Below are 22,229 nucleotides of genomic sequence, written 5' to 3' on the forward strand. Positions count from 1 at the left end.
GTCTGAACAAATAGTCAAAGGATTAGTGTTACAAATCGTTCCTTTTTTTTTCTTTTAGATGAAAATTTAGCTATGATAGCATTCAAGGGTTAACAAAAATATTTTTTCATATTCGTAAAGAGCAAGAAACATTTACACTTATCACTTACACACCTATACACATATACACTTACACGTGCGCGCACACACACACAAGGTTTTCATTGAAATGTCCTAGCCTGCCTGTGTATCCTTGTATCTGTATCTAGATACTTTCATGATTAAAACGAAGGAAAAAGAAAAAAAGAAGAAAAAGAAAAAGAAGAAGAGGAAGAAGATGAGGAGGACGAGGAGAAGGAGGAGGAAGAGGAAAAGGGAGATTGGTGGTCCTCCATCAGCGAAGGACGACGATGTCCTTACCTGTGATATCGTTGACGTTAGAGTTGTTATTGGTAAAGCCGTTGACGATACTCGAGCTCGAGTTGCTGGATGATGTACTTTTCGCGGGCGACGTTGTATCATCCCCGTTGAGGGGTATATTGCTGCGCATGTAATTTTTCGCGTTTGGGGTTGTGGGTGGGGCATCGGGAGGGCCAAACAGGCGATTGTATGAATCATTACCGGGCTTGCCGGAGCGTGGTGTAATCTCGCCGCCGTTGTTATCCATATTGCCGGTCGCGTTGTTGCTGTTGTTGCTGGAATCGGGTGCGTCACCGAATAATGCGCTACCAAGCTGAGATTGATTGTGATTCTTCACACGGCGTGGACTGGTCTCGTCTTGAGTTGAGCCGAAGATGTCGCTGCTTCCACCGCCTGGTGGTTTCAATACTCTAAAATAACATCAACAAATTTTTGATAAATCGACAAAAAATCGAAGGAACGATTATTTATTTACATTCGATGGGTAGTGACGCATTATTGAATGTTTCTTTAAAATCTCATCAAAATTCTACACGTCGATACGTTTTATAGAATTATAATGGAATATATATCATGTAAAGAAAAGAGAACGAAAACAGAAGGAAAAAAAATTGGAAAATTTCATAAAATAGAAAAATCGCAGTATGATGATTCGGAATGGCTCGCGCTGCTATTAGCAACGGCGCCATGGTTGCATGCGATTGCATCCGCGTGTAAGAGAAGAGAAAGAGAGATAAAGTACCGTTCAATCTAGCAGCTAAATCAATTCTAATTTTCGTTTAACGAGCCACCGAGTCAACGACGACGGTTCTCTCGATGGGTCGCGGCACGCGCTTCGTCGTGGCGCGTGCGACCGAGCTTAGTGTATTGCTCTTTCATCGTTCCCTCTTTCTTTGTTTTTTTCATTTTTTTTCATTTTTTTCTCTAAGAGAAAGAAATAGAGAGAAAGAGAAGGAAATAAAAAAGAAAGAGGGAGGCGCAATTAGAGCGACTGCAATTAGACGCACGAAATACTTTCGTCTCGACCCCCCGTCGAAAACAACTCAGTGAGCTTTTTAGCCGACCAACCAACCGCTTTTCAACGTTTCACGGCCGACCCATTGAAAAGGATTTTAATCAATGAGAAAACAATCCGTCGTCAGTCCCTCCTTCCGCGAATACACTGAGAGCAGCAACATGCGCGGTACCACCCTTCGCTCATTAAGGACTCCATTGTGTACTTCATCATTTTCATTGATTGGGTTTGCGCTAGAAATTACAACGGGACATCGCCCACGTGAAATACATTGCATGTATTTTTGCGATTTATTCCCTTCCTCCACCCTTCAACAAAAATTTATATACGAGCAAAATGTGCTGTTCGTTGTTTTTCAATCGAATTGGATTCAAATCTTAAATGTTTGCATGCGTATAATTAGAATATATTAATGTTTAATGTAGTTTTCTTTTTAAATAAAATTTCATCAAACAGATTATCGTAATGTAATTTTTAATATATATCTAAAGAAAGTATACTTTCTTTAGGAAGATTAGCCGCGCGTCTCATGTTCCGCCCTTCCATTGTTTTTGTTATTTACAAATTCTTTAGTTACCTACAAAACCGAGCCGTTAAGATTTGGGAGAGAAAAGGGCAATAAGAAATAGAACGTAGACGAGAGAAGTAGCACAAGAGTGAAATATAAAATTTAAATAGTGTAAATATAAACGTAAATTGTCGTTTCTTTGTTCACAGGTAGGAATATAAATAGTAAATAATTAGCAATTAACAAATAAAGATTTACAAACTTTGTTCACAGAGAAACTTATTTTCGTTTATCACTTCCCATAAACAATCCAAGATATATATATGTATATGTATATATATATATATATATATATATATATATATATCGAGTACAGTTAAGCTCGAAAGCGATATTCGAGCTGGAAGATAATCTCTCGATCGTAGGAAGTGGAAAATCCATGGTGAGAACAACAGGATGGGTGTGTCGGGAAATATGCCGTATGATGAATGTCGACGCCTCTTCGATTCATTCTTATAAAGTAAATACGTAATAGAGTACCGATCGTTTTGCGTACCTATATAGATTTATTATTCCATTTATCATATAATTAAAACTAGAATATTATTTCTATAGAGCGGAAATTGAAGAAATCAAGACCATTGAAATATTCGAAATGATTATAAATTATAAAGAAAAACAAACGAGTCATATTTCTATTGTTTAGCTAAAATTCGAGGGATGTTTTTACACAGTTAAAACTAACCATGATTCATCGTTATACATACATATATTTTCAGTTTGATAATAAAAAGTAAAGAAAATCGTGTCATCTTCGGTGATATCGCCGTTTGTTAGCGATGTAACTTTGTCACGAGGTATCTCGTGATCGTCTTAACAATAGAAAAATGATCTTGGCCTAGAAAGAGAATATAATTGAAGGATTATTTACTAGGATAATAAGAAAATGTATATTATATATATACATAAATATATAAATGTATATAAACGTACATATATGTACACATACACATACGTCCATTTCAAGATTCTTTTTTCATCTTTTCTTTTCAAGAGCCAATCACGTTCAATAACGGTTAAACTTTTCTTGCATTTAATAATTCTTCTTGCATTTCTCTCTTTCTCCCTCTCTCTGTTCTTCCTGTTACAAACATGATGGCATTTGACTTATTTCAAATCGGCTTCCTCGTACTACTACTTTCGGAAACCGTAACCATTCGACGAGGACCGTTATTCTCAATCGGTGTTGTTACGGGAACGGAAACCGGAAAAATATCGGTTACGGTTCGAGGGCCGAACACTTTCCGTGCTACATTGGTTTTGGTTCAAGCGGAATCGATTAAAACGATTATCGATCATTCACCGATTCCTTTTTTTCGAATCTTCTCGAATAAGTAGGGATCCGATTTAGAGAGGGAGAGAGAAAGAGAGAGAAAGACGGAGAGAGGAGACTTTCTATCCCTCTCTTCCCTGTCCTCCAACCACCCCTTTTCTTTAGCCATCTTGTCACGCAAGCGGAACGCGAGAAGCTACACAAAAACTTTGACTTCGATCGTACGAACGAGACAAAAAACACGATAGAAAGTCGTTAACTGTTATATTTTCTATTTTTACTCTGAAAAAAAAAGGAAATAAAAAGAGAGAAAAAGAAACAAAATTTTAACCCTTTATAACCTTTACTTTTCTTTTCTTTTTTGTTTGTTGTTTTATACAATTTTATAAGAAAATTATATAACGTGACCGTATTATCGAAGAGTTTAATGCGATAAAATGAAAAACAATGTTTTTTTCTTAGCGAGAATACATTAAAATTTCCGTAAATATTCGTTCCTTTTGATTTTAGACGAAGAACGATACGTTCTATTGCTGTACCAGAAAAAGAAAGAAAGAGAGAAGTAAAGAACAAAGAAGCAAAAGCCTTATACAACAAGCGAAGCATAGTACTTATCGACCTGCCGACTTCGTATTCAACAAAATGAGTACGTGTGAATGGCCAGACATCTTATCACGTATGCGTTCGAGCATTACCGTCGATACAAGTTAACTATCACTTTAGGCATCTCAATAACTTTTTGTACGTGTCATCGTCGAGTAGGGCCCGGAAATCTATAATGTGATATTATCGTAAACAAAACAAAGAAAAGAAAATCATTTCTTTGTACATTAAAAAGGCTATCTCGTATAATATATACTTGCACGATCGATGAATCATTGCAATAAAAGTAGAGAAAGAGAGAGAGAGAGAGAGAGAGAGAGAGAGAGAGAGAAATAATGATTAGTTAAAAAAAGGAAAAAAAGAAATACTAGAGGCATGTATCTCTCGGATAAAAAAGAAATAAAAAACTACGTGGAGTTTAATTGTCGGTAGTGTGTTGTTCGCTGGTGTCATTGACGCCCAGCGAATTTCCGTGGAATGCTGTTACTCATCTAGTCGCGGTACGAGAATTATCTCGGCCAAAGTTAATCGTACTTTGCCACAGTCTCACTGGAGTTTGAGAACGTTTCTCTACCATATTCCGAATAAATTCGAACGTTCTTGTACATAGTACACGAATTACAAGATGATAACATTGAGAATAATTTCCATAATTTTGATATTAAATCTTTCGTGATCGATAATCTCCCTAGCTGACGATTAATCACGTAAATTAGATTTAGTACGAACGGATAATGATAAGATGTAACGGGCTAATAAATAAGAATCCGCCAGGATACAAGTTAAAGATCTCTCGTAATGAATCGTGAAGGACTAATGATACACGACGAAACTTTTATCAGGGATTAACTAATTGGCCAATTACACCCACGTTCGGCCCGATTAACCACACAACGAACGATCGATCGATCCTCATCATCATCATCATCATCATCGTCGTCGTCGTCGTCGTCGTCGTCGTCGTCGTCGTCGTCGTCATCAGCCTGACTTAATTCGACCTATTTGATTCCGAATAAGTACTCGATTTCAACCTCCGATACCTAAACAGTCTCCTTAGAAAATGACATGATTGCTGGCTCGACATTTCATTAGTTACATCTTGGATAATTCATTTAAATTCAAGAATTCATACTATTCGATTATCCGTGTTTTTAACTTGAAAAAGGAATCGATTCATAATTCCTTATTTCTCATAAAAGTACAAACTTTCTAAAAAAATATCAAGAATCTTGTATGAGTCAGCTATTTTTTATTTAAAAAAACAATAGATTTTTTTACTGATTATAATGATTTTTTCTTTTTTCTTTCTTTCTTTCTTTCTTTTTCTTCCTTTTTTTTTTTTAAAGTTTCACTTAGAAAACAAAGGTTTTCAAACTAGTGTTAAAGCGTAATAACGCTACCACTGGGACAATAGAAGGTAATGATTACCGTAAAATGCACGGTCCATTTACGAAAGAAGCACGTAAATATGTAAAGGATAGTTGACTATAACATTAGAGAAGAACAGAGGTTATAAATATGATGGTACCAGGTTCCTAGGGATGTGGGTGGTGCGTATAGAAGACCTCGCTTATAGCGTCTATGGCGTAATCGGCCGTATCAAGACACACCACGCAAAGAGTCATGCCACTTAATTCTCCTATTGTCTCTTAAAACGTTCCACGCTCTTCGATCGATATTTCTTATCGCGTCTTCGTCCTCTTCTCTCACATTTTCTCTTCGAGATTTTTCCTCTTACTCTTTAAATTTTTCTTTATTATCTTCCCTCTCTCCCCCGATTCTAATATCATTATCATTTAACATTTTGTTAAACGAGAATCCTTTGAAAATCGAATAAAAGCCGATCATTCAAATAAATTCCACCCACTCAACTCGGTGCTAATTCGAGGAAAAATATTGAATATTCCAATGCCAATTGAAACGATACTCCTATCGTTTCTGTTTTCTTTTATTTTTCCAGAATAATTCCGAATCCACTGTCTCTCATCGAGACGATTCGTTTGCATCTCGTTCATATCTATAGCCGGATATTACGCGTTAACGTTTATCGGTTTATCGCTGGGGAAAAAAAAAGGTTTCCTGATTGCCATACGAAGTAGGTCGCCCGTTAGAAGTATTTCCTTTTATTTTAAACAAATTTTTCTTTTCCTTTTTTCCCCTTCTCCATTTGATGTTAAAGTTAACGCAACGTTTCATAGTTAGTCAAATATGAAAGGAACTCGATCGGAATGGCGCACAAAGATTTTATGGATTTCGTAAGAGATCTATAATTTTCACGATTTCTTTTTGCTTGTTTTGTTGCACTCTGCACTTCTGCATCTGCGAAGTTATCCAAAGGTTTAGAGGTATCAAAAAAGTTGATTAATCGATAATCCGGTTATTCTCAACTCGTACTCACGCATCTTCCTTTTTCTCATTACTATCTCATCTTCAGTGTAATCCGATACTTCCCCTTTGATACGCCGATACATGATCATTGATTGTCATGAAGTCTGATGTGGTAATCGGACACCCGATAGTCTTCTCCACTCCATAGAGTCTCTCAACAAAAATATTTCTTGTTTCTCTTTTCGTCACTTTTCTAAATTATTTCCCGTTCATTATCGTACCTAATATATATATATATATATATATATATATATATATATATATATATTTTTTTTTATCCGAAGATAAGACATAAAAAGACTAAGACGCTCTTCCTTTCGATGTTGCTTCATTAAAACACGAGATGGTCACTTGACGAAGTTCTCTCTCTCTCTCCCTCTCTCTTTCTCTTCCGCTTCCTCTCTCCCCTTCAACCTTATTAAAGAGTGGCTTCTACCAGCCACGCGCCATGTCGATAAAATCCGGTTTTTTTCTTCGAGGAAGCCCTGCGAAGTGGCCAGAGATACTTTCGAAAGCTCACTCTGACAAACGCGACAGAGAAAGAGAGAGAGAGAGTAAACGAAGCCAATGGCTGCAACACATATACATGTAGGTATTGGTCGGAGCAAATCCACCCTTTCTCGTCGAGCACGGTGCCACGACGCGTGTGCCACCCAATAGGGCGGGGGTGACTAACCCCGTCGTTTCTATCCTCCTAGTCAACGAGGTAGTGGTGGCGATGGAAGTACGGTAGGAGCTAGAAGAGGGAGTTTCGAACACCACATCCGGATGGTAGTCTCATTGGATGTAACACGATATATTTCGACGGACACGGATACACGAGACTCTGGCCTATCTCGTTTTACACGTGGAACCACGCGACAAAAGAGCCGTTGTTTGTGCTGCCCGCTCGGCTCGATGACCGCACAATAATAATACTGGGACTGACATATAGCTTAACTCTTGCTAGGGTTTATTGATAAGCGGAATACGTTATTTAAGTAATCGTTACTAAAATAGAAGTGATCTAAAAATAGAAAAAAAAAGAGGAAAAAGAAAAATCTAATCGATGAATATAAAATTAGATGAATAAAAAATAAAACCTTAATTTTGATCAATGTTACTCGAAAAATCTTCCCTACGCTTTACTCAAATAAACGATCAATAAAACATATTAAATCAACTAATTATCGAGGAGCCTTGAAAACAAATTCTACGAACAAAATTGGCACACCCATTTAGATTGTTAAAATTGATCATCCCAATTGACGATCTCAGCTTTTTTTTCTATCGGTTAAAAGTTGATTAATTTATTTATCTACCATTTCCTCTTTTTTTTCCTAGCTTAGAGAATTCGAATTAGGGCTTTTTCTTTTGTCGACATTCTTATTTGTATAGCGTCAATAAATGTCGATGATGAAGTCCACTCCCACGACAATGTCCAACATATGGCATTTTAGAACTATTCTCTGCAACGATGCAGAGAACACTGCAGCAGTCAATTGCTCTCTTTCACCTACCATTATACTCTCTTTTTTGACTTATATCATGACACAGATGTTCTTTCGCGATTAGGCCAACGTACAAGGTTCGACGAAATCAATAGTTGGTAAAAAATAAGTATAGTCCTTCTCATAACTTATAATACACATAGACATAATTTATATGTATGTATATATATATATATATATATATATATATATATATCGACTGACCCAGAACAATCAATATGTCTTCCTATTTATTAAACCATTTCGAAAACAAAGCGATCATTATACCAAGTTCCCATAGAGAAGCTATTGACTGGCAGAGAACTTATACGGTAACTACATCCATCGCTTCTTAACAAAGCGATAATTATCAATCTGAATGGTAGAAATCAAGGGATGACTGAGCAGTTAACATTTTTAGCATGTCTCGATATCGTTTCGAGTTTATTAACGATGAATCAGCTGGGAGAATGATGAACGGGAAAATGAAGAACGTTTAAATATCATCGTTCACGATGCATATACGATGACAATGTAACTCGTTAGAGAATTATCAGCTCTTGGATATATGCAAGTAACTATCGTTAAAATCGACCATTTTCTTTCTTTGTCGCGTGACTTGAAAAAAACTTAGAAAAAAAAGAAAAGAAAAAAAGAAGGAACATATATATATATATATATATATATATATATATATGAATTCCTATGAAAAGAAAGATCTTGTAATATTTACAATGGCGATGGAAAGGAGGACGAAAAACGGTTAACGGAAATGAAGATTTCCGTCTGTCCATGGCGAATCGTAAATTCGCGAAGAGCCTGTAAAAGAATTCCTCCGTATAGCCTCCACTTGAAGGTTTCTTCGTACAAGTTAATATCGCGCTTGATTTCACGCACGAATAGAAAGAAAAAAAAGAGAAAGAGAAAGAGAAAGAGAAAGAAAGAGAGAGAAAGAGAGAGAGAGAGAAAACACGTTTGCATTTGCACTTTGTATTGCATTCAATCGACTGGTAACACACAATAAGAGCTACAACTTTCCTATAATCTCCAATAGCAATCCTACTTTACATTGGTATTGTATATATATATATATATATATATATATATATATATATATGTGCCTGTGTATGTATATATATATATATATATAAACGCAATATATGTTACAGAAAGGCATCGTAGAGTCCTGCGTGCAAACGATACACATATTTAAGCGGTCTGTAATACGAATGAAACTCGTCCAAGGCGGTTATCATGTCCACAGATTTCCTTCCGAAGTCGCGGTAATTGTCCTCGAAGAAAAGCACAGAAATAGTCGCGAAACGTTTCCCTCACTGCGAGAAAGTCGTACGATTTAACGAGTAAAATCGTACTTCTTTTTTCTTTTCTTTTTTTCGGCCATACCATAGATATCTTTTCTTGTTCGCTTTCCAGAGAAATAAAAAAAACAACATAGATAGGGTTATTATATAGAAAAATTTTTCTAATGATTTCACGAGCGATCGAGGAAAGACAAATTTGTTCATTCATTTTAGAATTAAAAAAGAAAAAAAGAAAGAATATATTAGGAAGGGGAGAGAAAGAGAAGGAGAGAAAAGACAAATTTTTTCATTGGTTTTAGAATTAAAAAAGAAAAAAGGAAGAGTATATTAGGAAGGGGAGAGAAAAAAGGATCTCATTGTTTCATCACACCTTTCATTAAGGAAGCATAATTTTCTTATATGACCAGACTTAATATTCGAATTCTGGGTCACCGAAAAACTAAAAAAATAAGGTAATTAGACACCTTTGATCCTTTCTATGGAACGCAAAACGTACGATAAGATACAAAACGGCGGTCACGCTTTCTAAACCCAGCTGCTGTGCCTCTCTTCTTCTTCTTCGTCTTCTTAAACTCCTTTTCTCAATGTATAGCTTGCTTTTTAATTGATGTCCTACACGGAAGCTCGCAAACAAAAGTCAAGCAAATAGAATCACCCGGAAGATTTTTAATCGCTCCTTTTTTCTCCATCCTTTTTATTTTTAAGTTTTCAATTATTATTATTTTTTTTTTTTTTTCTATTTTTCATTTCATTCTTCATCTTGCGGTGCTGCTAAGCCGTTATGAGCTCGTCGGTAAATTAATTCGAACCTCTTTTTCTGCGGTTATCGTTCGTAGAAAAGAAATAACGATAACGTACGGCCGATTTAATATAGCGTTAATGATAGTCAGTTGAACGATAAACTATACCATACTTCCTGAAATATACGTGAACAAAAATCGAGGCCAATTGCAAACTCGAGAACGTAGAACATGCGTTAATTCGCATGTAAACGACGACGGATCATTTAACGGAATTCATAGCTTTTTGCTTTCTTCTTGCTTTTTTATTATTATTATTGTTATTATTAATCACTGCTTTCATCTACTTCGAGATATGGATACGTTATTAAATGTTATTAACTTTCGATTCGATTCGTATTAATGCGCTTATCGAAAGTAAACGAGAAATATTTCAGAATTTTAATATCATACACGTCAATTTTGTTATAGTTGATTTTATTCTTTTTTTATTTCTTTAAATTTCATCGATAATATTCTCCGATTAAACTTGCAGAGTTCGTTTATACCACAAGCAAAAATGCGACGTTCTCGGTTATTTAATGCTAGCCAAAGTGTATGCGCATCTACATGTAAATCGATCAAAAATATCGCGCTTCTTGTAAAAACACATGTTCCGTCACAACGAATTTCCCGGTCAACTTGAAAACTAGAAATATCGGCAGGAGCGCGCGCATTTCTTCTTCGCATTTTCTCCCCACCATATCTCTAATCTTTTTTTGTTTTATTATTCTCTTTTTCTTTACTTTATTTATTTCTTTTTTTTTTTTAATACCATTTTGTGCCGAGAAAAAATATCGAATTTCTTGAATGCGCATCCATCCAACTTTTACACTAACTGTAAACTAAATACAAAAATGTTACTCGTTAATTTTAAATTTCATATATTTCGATTAATCGAAGAAATATTTTTTGGGACAAAATGGATCTGTAAAAATCCGTCGAGGTATGTAAGTAACTAAACAAAAAGAAAAACGAAAGATAGAGAGAGAGGAAAAGAGAGACATCATTGTTCATCCCTCCATACTTCATTTTCCTTTCCTCCATCTTTCTGAATTTCAATCTGTAAAAAAGAACCCACCTCTTCTTTCCGTAACCAACGTTGTCGAGCTCGACGTGTCTGTAAGCTGCGTAAGTTGCCATAACGTATAATCCTGCAAGACGAAGAGGAAGAAGAGACGCCCACCACTTCCTACCCGACGACAACGACGACGACGACGAGCAGCCGCTCCCTTAACGACGATGCCGATGAGGAGGAGAGCTCGAGACAGAGAGAGAGAGAGAGAGAGAAAGAGAGAGAAAGAGAGAAGAAGCAGAGAAGAGAGAAAGAGAGAAGGGGAGGGTTCGTGTTCGCCCAACCAACCAACAACCCGATATCGCTGACACCAGTGAGTCAGAAAGTCCTTGACTGCTTTCTTTCTCTCACTCTCTCTCTCTTTCTCTGTTTCTCACTCTCAAGAGGAGAAGGAAACAATCTTCCCGTTTGATATAATGTACGCGAAAGGGACAGAAAAATGATAGAAAAAAGTTTACAGGTCACTGATTCAGACGTAAAACTTAGAACACTCTTATCGTCGCGATGCCGACGGGAGACTGACAGTCGAACAAGGATCTCGCTTGTATATACCACCGGCAGCGGCGCTCCCCACCAATCTCTTCGGCCGGTCCTCCCTCCCCCACTACCACACAGACACGCTATCTCTCGCTCCCTCTTTTGCTCTTACGTATCGCTCTCTACTCGCGCAACCCTTTAATTTCTAATATTTTCCATCCGGATAATTAACACGAATTTATGTAATTCATAAATTCTTATACATTAATATTACGCTGAATCATCGTTAGCGATGTAAATTTTTAATTTCTAAGGGCTCTTGAAATCTGGAAAGCAGAGCAAATTTCTTTCTCTTGTGCTCTCTCTCTCTTTCTTTCTCTCTCTCTCTCTTTCTCTTCTTCGTCAAAGTCACTTGGACCAGGAACCGTGTTGTTTCGCCATCTCTCTATCGGGAGTAGTCCACCCCCCTGGAGCGTCGACGTATGCACTTTCACCCCCACCATTGGCGAGGAAGGGGGATGGCGTCGACGATAGCGTCGGCGTCGACGTCGACGTCGTGCATTCACCTCAATCAATACGCTCGGCGAACCAGACCGGAGAGAGGAGAGGACTTCTGCAGGGACGCATGGAGAGATGGTAGGAGAAGAACTGTTGTTATGGTGGGGGGAAATGCATCCTGCAGACGCGTTGAGCCCCGATGCACGCGCGCGCGCGCAAGCGCACGTTCACGCACGTGCCACGCTCGAAAATAACGAGAAGTGCATCGGCTAGGAAGATGCTCGAGAAATTGTGCGCGCGCGCGTGCATATGTGTACGTGTGTGTGCGTGCTCTGTGAGAGATGATCGCGGAATCCTTTTGCTAACGAGGAACACGTCCTGCGGCGATAATCATTCGAGATGTTATTCACTAGCATTTATTTTCTATCTTCTTCGAGATGAATGGCCAACTTTAAAAGATACTTTTTTCATATATTACAGGTAAGAGAGATCTTATCGATCATCGAGGGAAAAAAGTTTCTCTCGATCCCACAGACTCGTCTACAAATATTTTTTCTGTATTTTATATATAATTTTGTATATAATTAACATCCGCCAAACTTCTCAATATCGATTAAATATTTTTTTTCAAGGTACGCGTTACAACGATACCTTCTATATTTGTGACTCATTAAATTTTCGATATTCGATCGACCATTATTCGTTTATCCTTTTTTCTCTCTTTCCATTCCTTCTCTTCGACGTTTCGCAGACGTCTTGGTTATTTATTTAACTGCTCCCCTTTTTATATACCATCTTCCATTTTCGCGATGCTTTCTTTTTCTTCTTTATATACACGCAAGCCACGTCTACATACATAGATATCTTCTACCGAACGACGGAAGAAAGTTTTGACAGGATAACCGATGGAATAAAATCACGTGTTACTAAGCCAACCACGTGAATATTTTCTTGCCGGTCGAAGACGTACTACATATTTTACGTCCAACGCCGGATGTCATTACCTAAGATTTTTTACATTACACCTAGTTAAGTGCATACGCACCTATCGCCACGCCTGATATCACGCATAGGAAGGTAATGAGCTAACATTAAAACGATAATGATCGGACTGATGGATTGCAAGGTAACAACGCATCAAAGAGATGGATACCGAAAGACATTTATAATAGCTCGTTGGGTTTCCACTTCGTCGGGTTACTATTCGAAATATGCCTTTGTAGAATTTACAAAAAAAAAAAAAAAAAAAAAATTATATGAATAATGTCCAATTATATACGCACACGCACATATCGAAAGAAAAAAAGCAAGGACACGGCGTCTGTCGTATCAAAAGACATAACAAAGATGACGAATACAGATGGTATATACATATGCATGCTTTACAATTAATCGAACCGAATCGATATCGTTTAGTCTGGGAACACGATGCAAGAATAACGTCGAACACATTGATGAACGGTAATGCAAAATTGACGTTCGTATAAGTAACGTCCTGCGTGCGTTTACCGCCTCAGACGAAGGTATTCGTTCCCCTCAGCTACACATCGCTGGATACACGGATAAACGCGGGACGGCTTCCACCTTTATTCATACAGCGAAACTCGATGCGAAATTTTCAGGGTTTCAGCGGTTTATTCGAAAAGGGGAAAGAGAGGGAGAGGGAAAGAACGAAGGGTTGTTGTTACGCAGTTCCTCTGTCAACGCCCTTCGTCAACGTAGGACACGTAGGATGTTTGCAGGGTCGAAACACCCTTCCTTCTTTCTTCGACCGTTTCTAAACTCTCTTGGAGTAATCAATTAATTAAATAGCGATCTATTTAAGTGTATTTAACAAATAGGTCTCGAGTTTCCGTAGAAGCTAACCCACGAAATTCATTCAATTAGAACTCGAATGTTGATCCATAAAGTCATTCTATTTGTTTGTTTCTCTCTCTTTTTTTTTTTTTTTAACAATGAATTCCGTATAACTTCCATTGACTATCCATCATGTTTAGACCGGTTTTGTGAATATAAAACCGCATGCCGCATTTTGTTGGAAAACTATTCAGGCTAAAAGTAAAAGCCGACTTGTGTATATATGTGTGTGCGTGTATGTGTCCATATATGTATATATATGTGTACATGTGAATGTATACGTATATACACGGAGGTATACGTGTGCGCCAAATCCTACCAGAAAATAAATGCACGAGGCAGTAAGTCTGGTTTGCTGTTTCGGTAGAGTGCAACCGGCTACAGACAGTGTGGTAAGCTTAACGAAGGCCAACCTTCCGTTACTACCACCTTGATAATCCTCGGCAACACCTTCTCGAGGTAAGAGAGGAAACCTGTGCTCCTTGTATGACGGCACTTACTTCCGCTATCTTCCCTTGGCGCCATGGAATTGCTCTCACGTCCCACAAAAGGATTTCTCTTCATTTTCTTTCAAGCGTCTTTCCAATCTCCGACTGTGTCCCGTCTACTTTTGACCGCGTTATTTAAAAAAAAGAAAAAAAAGAAAAAAAAAAGAAAAGAAAAAAAAAAAGAAAAGAAAAAAAAAAGATAAGGACACATCTCGACTCGCGCATGTATTCCTCGAATGCATTATTGATTCTAAAAAACAATGTCCAAGGTCTTCGCATGTAAGGGTATATTTATTTCTGAAGCAACGGTTGTCGGTATCAATCGAACAGGTTTTGTTAAATACGGAAGCCATTGAATTATTGAAACTCTACGATCAAAAAAAAAATTTTAAAAATTAAAAAATAAAAAAAGGAAGATATTCAAAACATTTGTAATTTATTCTCGGACGTTATTATCTAGCCTGATAAGTCTTCTTCACGGAGGATGTAATCAATCGTTTTTCTCGTTAAACTTGAATGTTTAACGTGTTAACGGGTTTTGAATTAACGTCAACCATTAATTGTACAAATCCTTTTATTCCTCTTCTTTTCCTCGGGATAATTTCGTTTTTTAATCGACTTAAAGAAAGTACATATTCTTGACTTGTCTGCCAAGAATCCCACGGATATCCCTCTCGCGAGGATTCAAGCTCGAACGATTTGCTTGCCGTGGAAGTTGTTTCTGGTGTCGCTATGCTAGCCAATGGGACACGTAAGGATCTACGTTCTCTCGTTCCGATCGTAGGCGGGCAAGAGAAAATCGTTAAATAATCGCAACATTATTCCACCCTCATTAGGCTTTGTTAATCAGTCTGATACCATCTTCTATGACAGACTTTATAGCGAGTCCGATTAAATATTTTCAAGTTCTACGTTTGAATCATTAGAAATTTTCTTAAATAAGCTCGATCTATTTGATAAATTCGATAAACCCGATCATACGTACGTACGTATATCATTTTTGTCCATTTTACAAAGGTCTTATCTCTTTTACGACGGTCTAATTATTTTTCAAAAGGTAACAAAATTATGTATCATTTCTTCTAATCATACAAAATCGTTACGTCGTATATCCACGATTAGAGATCAATCTTTTAACAGTATAATTTGAATAAATTAAATTTTAATTTTTTTTAGATTCGATAAAATTCAGTCTGTGGGTAAATATCATAGATGTAAATTTAACAAAATGTAGATTTAAATAAGTTGCTCAAACAATAAATGAGGATCACATTCGTAATGAGCATTATAAGGTTCTTCTTCGCGAAGAACGGTACCGAAATGCGGTTCTACACATGATTTCCGTTTTGAACGGACGTGCAGCGGTTTACACACAGGGTGAGCACCGTTCGCGAGTGCGGTAAAAGGAAGACAGCAGCCACGAAACTAAAATACTGTGAGCTAACATTAGACAAGCCGTAGGAATCCTTGTTATTTTATTTTTACGATTATGCTCGAGGTTGTAACGTGTAAGTATTTCATGGAATAAAACGGATTGCTACAAAATCTTTTATACAAGAGCTCTAATTTAAATAAGTGAACTTTGTAAATGTCTATGTATGTATTTAAATATACAAAAAATGACGTTGGTGATATTAAAAAAATAAAATAAAAAAAGAATGCAGAAGATCCGCCGAATCCGACGACGGCGATGACGACGACGACGATGATACTCGGTAAATGTTTCTCCTAAGACCACCAGGAAGAACCGATCAAAGATAGCCTTCGTTATGCTTCAATAGAGCGAATCGTTAAACTGCGTCACAATAAAGAATGGTTGGTCTGTCAATGTCAATCGAAACATGATTGACATTAACGGACGCTCAACATTCGATCGGAGATAATATTCTTGATATATCGATCGTTTAACATTGATCGTACATAAAGGAAATCAAGCTAATTACATACGTAGATCTTGTTATGTTTCAACGCGAATTCGATCAATTTCACAATCGTTGAGGATTAAAGTCTTTGAAAATAATAATTGAAAAAAATTTGAAAAAATTCTCAATTATATAGTTGAAATAAAAAAAGAAAAGAGCGAAAAAGTTACTGGAGTAACATAGTTGGCATGCTACTTACATCCAATATCGAGTGGTCACGATTAATGAATAAATTATCGAATAAAAATTTAAACAAAACATTTCTATTTGGCTCGCGACTCGACTTTCCTTTCTAAGACGTTTAAGAACCATTGAATGAACGTGCACGACGTTGGTGTAAACGAGTTGCCAGACACCCGGTCTGGTCTCCTTCTTCATTTCTAAGACATTTCTTTGTTCCACGTTAATCCGAAATTTAAAGGCTGCTTTAGTGTCTCGCACAAAAGTCTACCCTTTCGAAAAACTTGAAACTCTATTCTCAGACAAAGAGAGATACTTGAGAGATAGAAACAGAGACAGAGGAAGGGAGGGAGACAGAAGAAAGGGGATAGAGAGAAAGAGAGAGAGAAAAAGAAAGAAGAAAAGAAATACTGGAAGATAATTGACGTTTTACTTCCGTCAAACTATACAGAAATATTCAAGAGAGCCATGATACAAACTACTCTAATCTATATATATTTTTCAACGTATTACGTTACCTTCACGTGCCCATATTTGAGAATATTTCGTTTTTTTTCTCTCGACTATTTATTTCTTTACGAATATTATCTTTCCGCGGAACAGTCTTGAAATCATTTGGAAAGTTTGATAGGAGTGTATACTCCGGAAACGTTTCATTAAGAAGCTCCAGTATTTATGAACGAAGAAGCACGGAAGAGAAGAAGAGAGCTATCGAGCGTGTCGATGCACATGCAAAGAAAGCCAAAGGAGTGTCACGAAATCGACGAGGATGTCGTATTTACTTTCGCTCCTTCCTCTTTTTCCACCACCAACGGTGAAATCTATACATATGAGAGAGGAAAAGGTAACTTTTCCTTTGAGTTAAGCGAAAGAATTGAACATGAAGGAAAAAAAAAAAAAGAAAGTTTAATCATTCGTATAGACGGTTGCTGTAAAAATGCAAAAAGAAAATATTAAATGAGTTAAGTAAATTCAAAAAAGATGGTCTTCGAGTTATAACACAGAGAAGTAACGTCAAAGTTATTTCAAAAGACAAAACCTATGATCATGATGATGACGTTCACATAAATTTTTTTCATAAATGGACGAAGAAGACTTTTCGGAGAGAGGGAAATCATCAGGTATGTGGCCACATGGCGCTCGTTAGATGAATTGCGGAAGAGGAAGGAGCGTGAAATGAAGAGATGTTGTAGCAACCTGCTATGAGATAGGTTGTGCTGTAACCGCAATCGCTCGACACTATCTCTAAGTAGCACAGCCTGACTTTGAACATTGCAGTACGTTCACCGTTCTGCTCCGCAACGAACTGTGTATGCCTCACGACAAGCTGCTATCTCTACATACATATTCGCTAGCGAATGTAAGCGCACAATGTTTCTGACGAAATCTTTTATTTGCGTTGTATGAATCATTCCTTATCTTTTATACTGTATTTATTAAAACAGACCTTTCCATCGATAACGCGATTCTATCTTATATTGCCAACGAAACTTCTTTTTTATCGCATTTTATCTTGTTCGTTTTCAAAAAGAAAAAAAAAAAAAAAAAAAAAAACAGATGTAACGAAGAGACATGATGGATGAATGAATGAATGAATGAATGAATGAATGAATAAAATAAACAGACACATAATATTTAGTGCACAAAGAATCTTAGGAATATACAAACAGGCTTAACAAATTATTAATGATACGTATAAACATGACGTTGTTGGATAATGAATGAAGTCGGATCTTGTTAGGACCGACTTCAAAATTACATAAAACACCAAATAAAGTGCAACAAAAGACATTGAAGATGTAACTAAAAGTTGTACAATGTCATTGTGCTCTTTTGTTCGTTCATTCTACTGTTTTGGAATTGTATTACCTGTTTGCCAGATAAACAATGCTCCAATTACTGATATTTCATCAATTTTCCAAGTTTACCCTTTCATTCTTGAAATATCTTCCATATCATATCGTCCTTGCAATCTTCTTTCTATTTATTAGCCCATCTAAATTCCCCTTACCCAATAAAATAATATTATAATGTGGAAGAAAGTTAGATTACATTATCATTATTAAGAACTCCTTACAATTTTTATCATTCCCAACTCGATGATAACATTTGGATGACGTCAATCTGATGAAAACTGTAATCAAACGAAATAATATTATCGATCAAGATATGATATACATAAAATGACAGAAGAATAAATTCTATAATTATTACTACCATAGAGATCTTCGTACTATTTTCTTTCGTAGAAAAGTAGAATGGAGTGGGACAAAGATCTGATGATATAATTCAACCGTTACAAAGTTGTACAGATTCATACGGATGCTTGCTCCACTTTGTTCCAAGTCGAAAGCAGCTTCTCTTTAACCTAACAAAATCACTGAATTGTAACATATCGAATTGTACAATCTAGTAAAGAATAAAACACAAAAGTAACAGGGAAGGAAAATTGAATATTATACGAAACATAACTTACTCATAAAACAAAAACTGTTCCTTAATGTGCTCATTATGCAACAGAGTCCGTTATGCTGCAGCACTTTATTAATGATGACACTTGTCGATGTAAAAATTTCAACATTTATTGTATTATTCTACACTAATATACACACATTCACTTTTATGCCTGCGCGACATATCCCTTCCACGACGCCCGCGTTGTCTCCTTTCAAACGCCGGTAAAAATAACGAGCGCGAATTCAAGGGGTGTGTGGTATATGAAGGGAAAGATTTCATCAGCGTTTCAACGATCGAAAACGATCGATGGCATAAAATAAGGAGGAACAAAATGTATAGGTTAAGACAAAAAAATATCACAAAACGGACGTTACGAGTTGCGTTCACGTCGCAACGCGGCCACTGTAGGAGAAAGAAAGAGAAAAAAAAATAAATAAATAAATATACAAGTAAGAAAAACGAAGAAAATAACGTACGCAATCTTGGTACAGGATGTAGGGAGGGGCGCGGGGAGGAAAAAGAAAAGAAAAGAAAAACAAAGGAGAAGAAGAAAAGAAAAAAGAAAAAAAGAAAAGTACGAAGAAACGCATAATAATAAGTTGGAAGATATAATAGATGAAAAAGATTAAAAAAAAAAAAAAAAAGAAAAAAAAAAAAAAAAGAACGAACCTGGTTTTATAACGTTGCGTTTGATCCTCGCCAGCCCACATTTTTCTCCCTTTTGAGTTAAATTCGCCCTTTTCCTTTGTTAGTCGTTCTCTTCGGTAGATATCGTTGGCAGTTTAGATATTTATACGTCGGTACGTTTCGCTATGAACGATCGACGACGATACACATCGAGTTTGATCATACGTACCGCCCCGTTCTTCTTTCGTTTCTTCCTTTCTTTTTTCACTATTTTCTCTTTCTCTTTCTCTTTCCTTCTCTCTACCTTTTCGTTGTTTGCTCTTTCATTCAACGATCTCTCTCCACGCACGTACGCACGCACGCACGCACGCACGCGATGCACAGAGAATATGCGCGCGCACTTCACGTTTCCGCGATACGATGCACAAAGGACGGAAAGGAATGGCTAGCTTGTCCTTCTTCTCGCAAAAACCGGCGCCCCCACCACCCTCTTCTGAAAACTCGAGAAACGATATTATGCATATGGATATACGCCGGTACATGAGGAGAAAGGGGGTGGAAGTGCCGTACGAATAACACGCTTCGCCAATGTCAACAAAACTTTTTCCTAGATCTAGAAACATTCTGAAATCGCTAATGCGTATATAGGGTCTTTTACGATTTTAGGGAAACTTCGATTGGCCGCGTTAAATTGAAATGCATTAAATGAATGTACCATACGAGTACGCACGCGCGCACACACAACACATGCATATGCGCCGTCGCACATACGTGCGAATATATAAAATAAAATAAAATAAAATAAAATAAATAATCTTCCTTATTTTGTCTTTTTTTAATCATACAGTTATTCGACACTGATCGTATAATACGTATTATCATTTTATTCTCTTTGCTTAAATACAAACTGTCGTTGAATTTCAAACGATATTATTCCAAGTGCCGCACCAACATTTAAACTTTCGACATTATTTAATAGAGGTATGTTTACACGTACGGCTTGTTTTTCCCACAGTAATTTAAGAGTTTCCAGGTTTAATCCTTCCGTTTCACCACTTATTACAAGCGCAATTTCGTTCGTGCAATAATCAACAGCGTAATATGGAATAATTGGAAGCTGAGATTGCAATGTCCTTATAATTTTCCTCATTTCAGATTCTTTTAAATTTTCATTAAATTTTGGAAATTCCATATTCTGAAGAGGAAAATTTTCATAAATCTTCGAAATGGAATATTTGTTCTTCGAATTATGGCTATCGAAAATATTATTCGTAATATTCGTTGGATTGTTATCCGTAACAAAAATGTTCATTCCATCGTATAGGAATGATGAAAGATCATTAGAAGTTAATGTGTATATCGGTAATCTGAAATGTGCACCTGCTGCACTTCGCAATACTTTGGTATCCCATAAATCCACACATCCTGAAAAAATATATTTGAAACTATCGCCTCCCAATTTTTCTTTACGGACGTACATTTTGGTTTTGAAAAATAATACACCTTTCAATAATATTATTCTACTATACCTTTCAATAATATTATTTTCTCACATCCAACGCCAGCAGCAATGCGGATTGCAGAGCCTAAATTTCCTGGATCGCGTATATTGTCGCAGATAATTGTAAGAGGTAAAGCATTAGGTGCAGCTTCTACCCTTTCTATGTCAGGAATATTGAAAATACCTTAACGATGGAGAAAAAGAAAAGAATTATAATTATTTTTTATTACACATACGACATGGATTCTTACCAGGGCTTACCTATAATTCCTGGAGAAGTTGTTAAGTTACTCCATAATTGCATCGTTTTATATGGAACCTTATATAATTTGACTTCTTCATGTAAATTTAAATCCATAATATCAGACGGTCTGGAAAAAAGAATAACTTCCGGTTTTACTCCAGCTTCTATCCCATCTTTGATTAGTCTATAGCCTTCCAAAAGAATCTGATTGCTCTTTTCTCGTCTCTTGCGAGACTTGACATTTACCATTAGGGACCTGAAATAAAACACATGCATTTATATATTATTTTTATTATTAAAATTTCTATGATATTATATACTCACGTAATAATGTCATCATTTTCTTTGAGACTGATAATACGATTACTCAATTTGTTTATATTGGTTTTATTATTTTCTTTATCTGAAAGAGTTTCTTGATTTGGAGGAACATTTTCTTGCGACTTAATCTTCCTGGCCCTAACACGCTGTCTTCTCCCTTCTCGTAATGCCTCCGTATTATTCTCATTTTGATCGTTAAACAATTCATTTTCATTAACTATTGCAACTGGTTTACGATGCGCCCATCTGGTATATTTACATTTTGTCGTGGACTTTGTAGTAAATCTATCCAAAACTTTTCCATTCAAAATCAATCTCAGGTATAATTGTCTGGCGCTGAACTGCATTATTACTTCTTTAGGATTTATTTGTAGGTTAGAAATCAAGATGGAGGTTAATAAACACTTCGTACTTTTCCTTAATCATAGGAATAATCAATTTAATGTAATTCGTCATAAACTTTTAAAATGTGTATCTTCAAACATTCAATAAAAATGAAGAGAATTTCTTAAAATGATAGACAATAAAGCAGAAATTGATAGAAAAGAGTTAACGAGGTACGAGTAAATATCTATATATTTCGTATGGTGATAAACGGTATGATCACTTTTCAAACACGAAATAACATCCTTTAAGCAGGGAATTTTTTGATTTTGAACAATAAATCGATAGTCATGTTTTCCAGTCATATTCTCCAGTCACATTTTATTATCTTCGAATTAGTCGTTATAATTTCATATTTTCTGTTAAATGTTAATAAAGTATG

The 22,229-nt window shown here is 36.3% G+C and overlaps 2 protein-coding genes across 6 annotated transcripts in view; both read right to left on the reverse strand.

Moving 5' to 3' along the window:
- The window catches only part of Jupiter (microtubule-associated protein Jupiter), a 26,570-nt gene extending 6,745 nt beyond the window's left edge, over positions 1-19,825 (reverse strand). Inside the window, exons 1-2 of one of the 4 annotated variants that reach the window (XM_035884635.2) lie at positions 19,440-19,825; positions 400-809 (exon numbers count right to left, since the gene is read on the reverse strand). In XM_035884635.2, coding sequence (XP_035740528.1) covers positions 400-809; positions 19,440-19,480 — 451 coding nt within the window. In that variant the 5' untranslated portion in view covers positions 19,481-19,825. Of the gene's footprint in view, positions 1-399; positions 810-10,897; positions 11,454-19,439 lie in introns of those variants that run through there. The other 3 variants (XM_035884634.2, XM_035884636.2, XM_035884639.2) reach the window with 3 other exon arrangements.
- LOC118449728 (rRNA methyltransferase 3A, mitochondrial) lies at positions 19,490-21,810 on the reverse strand. 2 transcript variants are annotated; one of them, XM_085661453.1, is made up of 5 exons: positions 21,467-21,810; positions 21,160-21,398; positions 20,927-21,082; positions 20,395-20,822; positions 19,490-19,890 (listed from the first exon to the last, which is right to left on the reverse strand). In XM_085661453.1, the coding sequence occupies exons 1-5, from the start codon at positions 21,808-21,810 to the stop codon at positions 19,843-19,845; spliced, it is 1,215 nt and encodes a 404-aa protein (XP_085517579.1). In that variant the 3' UTR covers positions 19,490-19,842. The 2 variants fall into 2 exon arrangements, with proteins under 2 accessions (XP_085517579.1, XP_035740525.2); XM_035884632.2 differs by lacking the exon at positions 19,490-19,890 and having other exon boundaries at positions 20,264-20,822.
- Between the last annotated feature and the right edge of the window lie 419 nt (positions 21,811-22,229).

Source organism: Vespa mandarinia, chromosome 15, assembly GCF_050613455.1.
Source record: "Vespa mandarinia isolate Hongniang chromosome 15, ASM5061345v1, whole genome shotgun sequence".
Taxonomy (NCBI): domain Eukaryota; kingdom Metazoa; phylum Arthropoda; class Insecta; order Hymenoptera; family Vespidae; genus Vespa; species Vespa mandarinia.

What these genes read in the sequence shown, in the direction of transcription:
- LOC118449728 (XM_035884632.2), bottom strand. Translation starts at nt 21,810, where the DNA reads ATGCAGTTCAGCGCCAGACAATTATACCTGAGATTGATTTTGAATGGA. An exon ending in GAAAATGATGACATTATTAC is followed by an intron (nt 21,399 to 21,466) that starts GTGAGTATATAA and finishes GTTTTATTTCAG; the next exon opens with GTCCCTAATGGTAAATGTCA. An exon ending in AACTTCTCCAGGAATTATAG is followed by an intron (nt 21,083 to 21,159) that starts GTAAGCCCTGGT and finishes TCCATCGTTAAG; the next exon opens with GTATTTTCAATATTCCTGAC.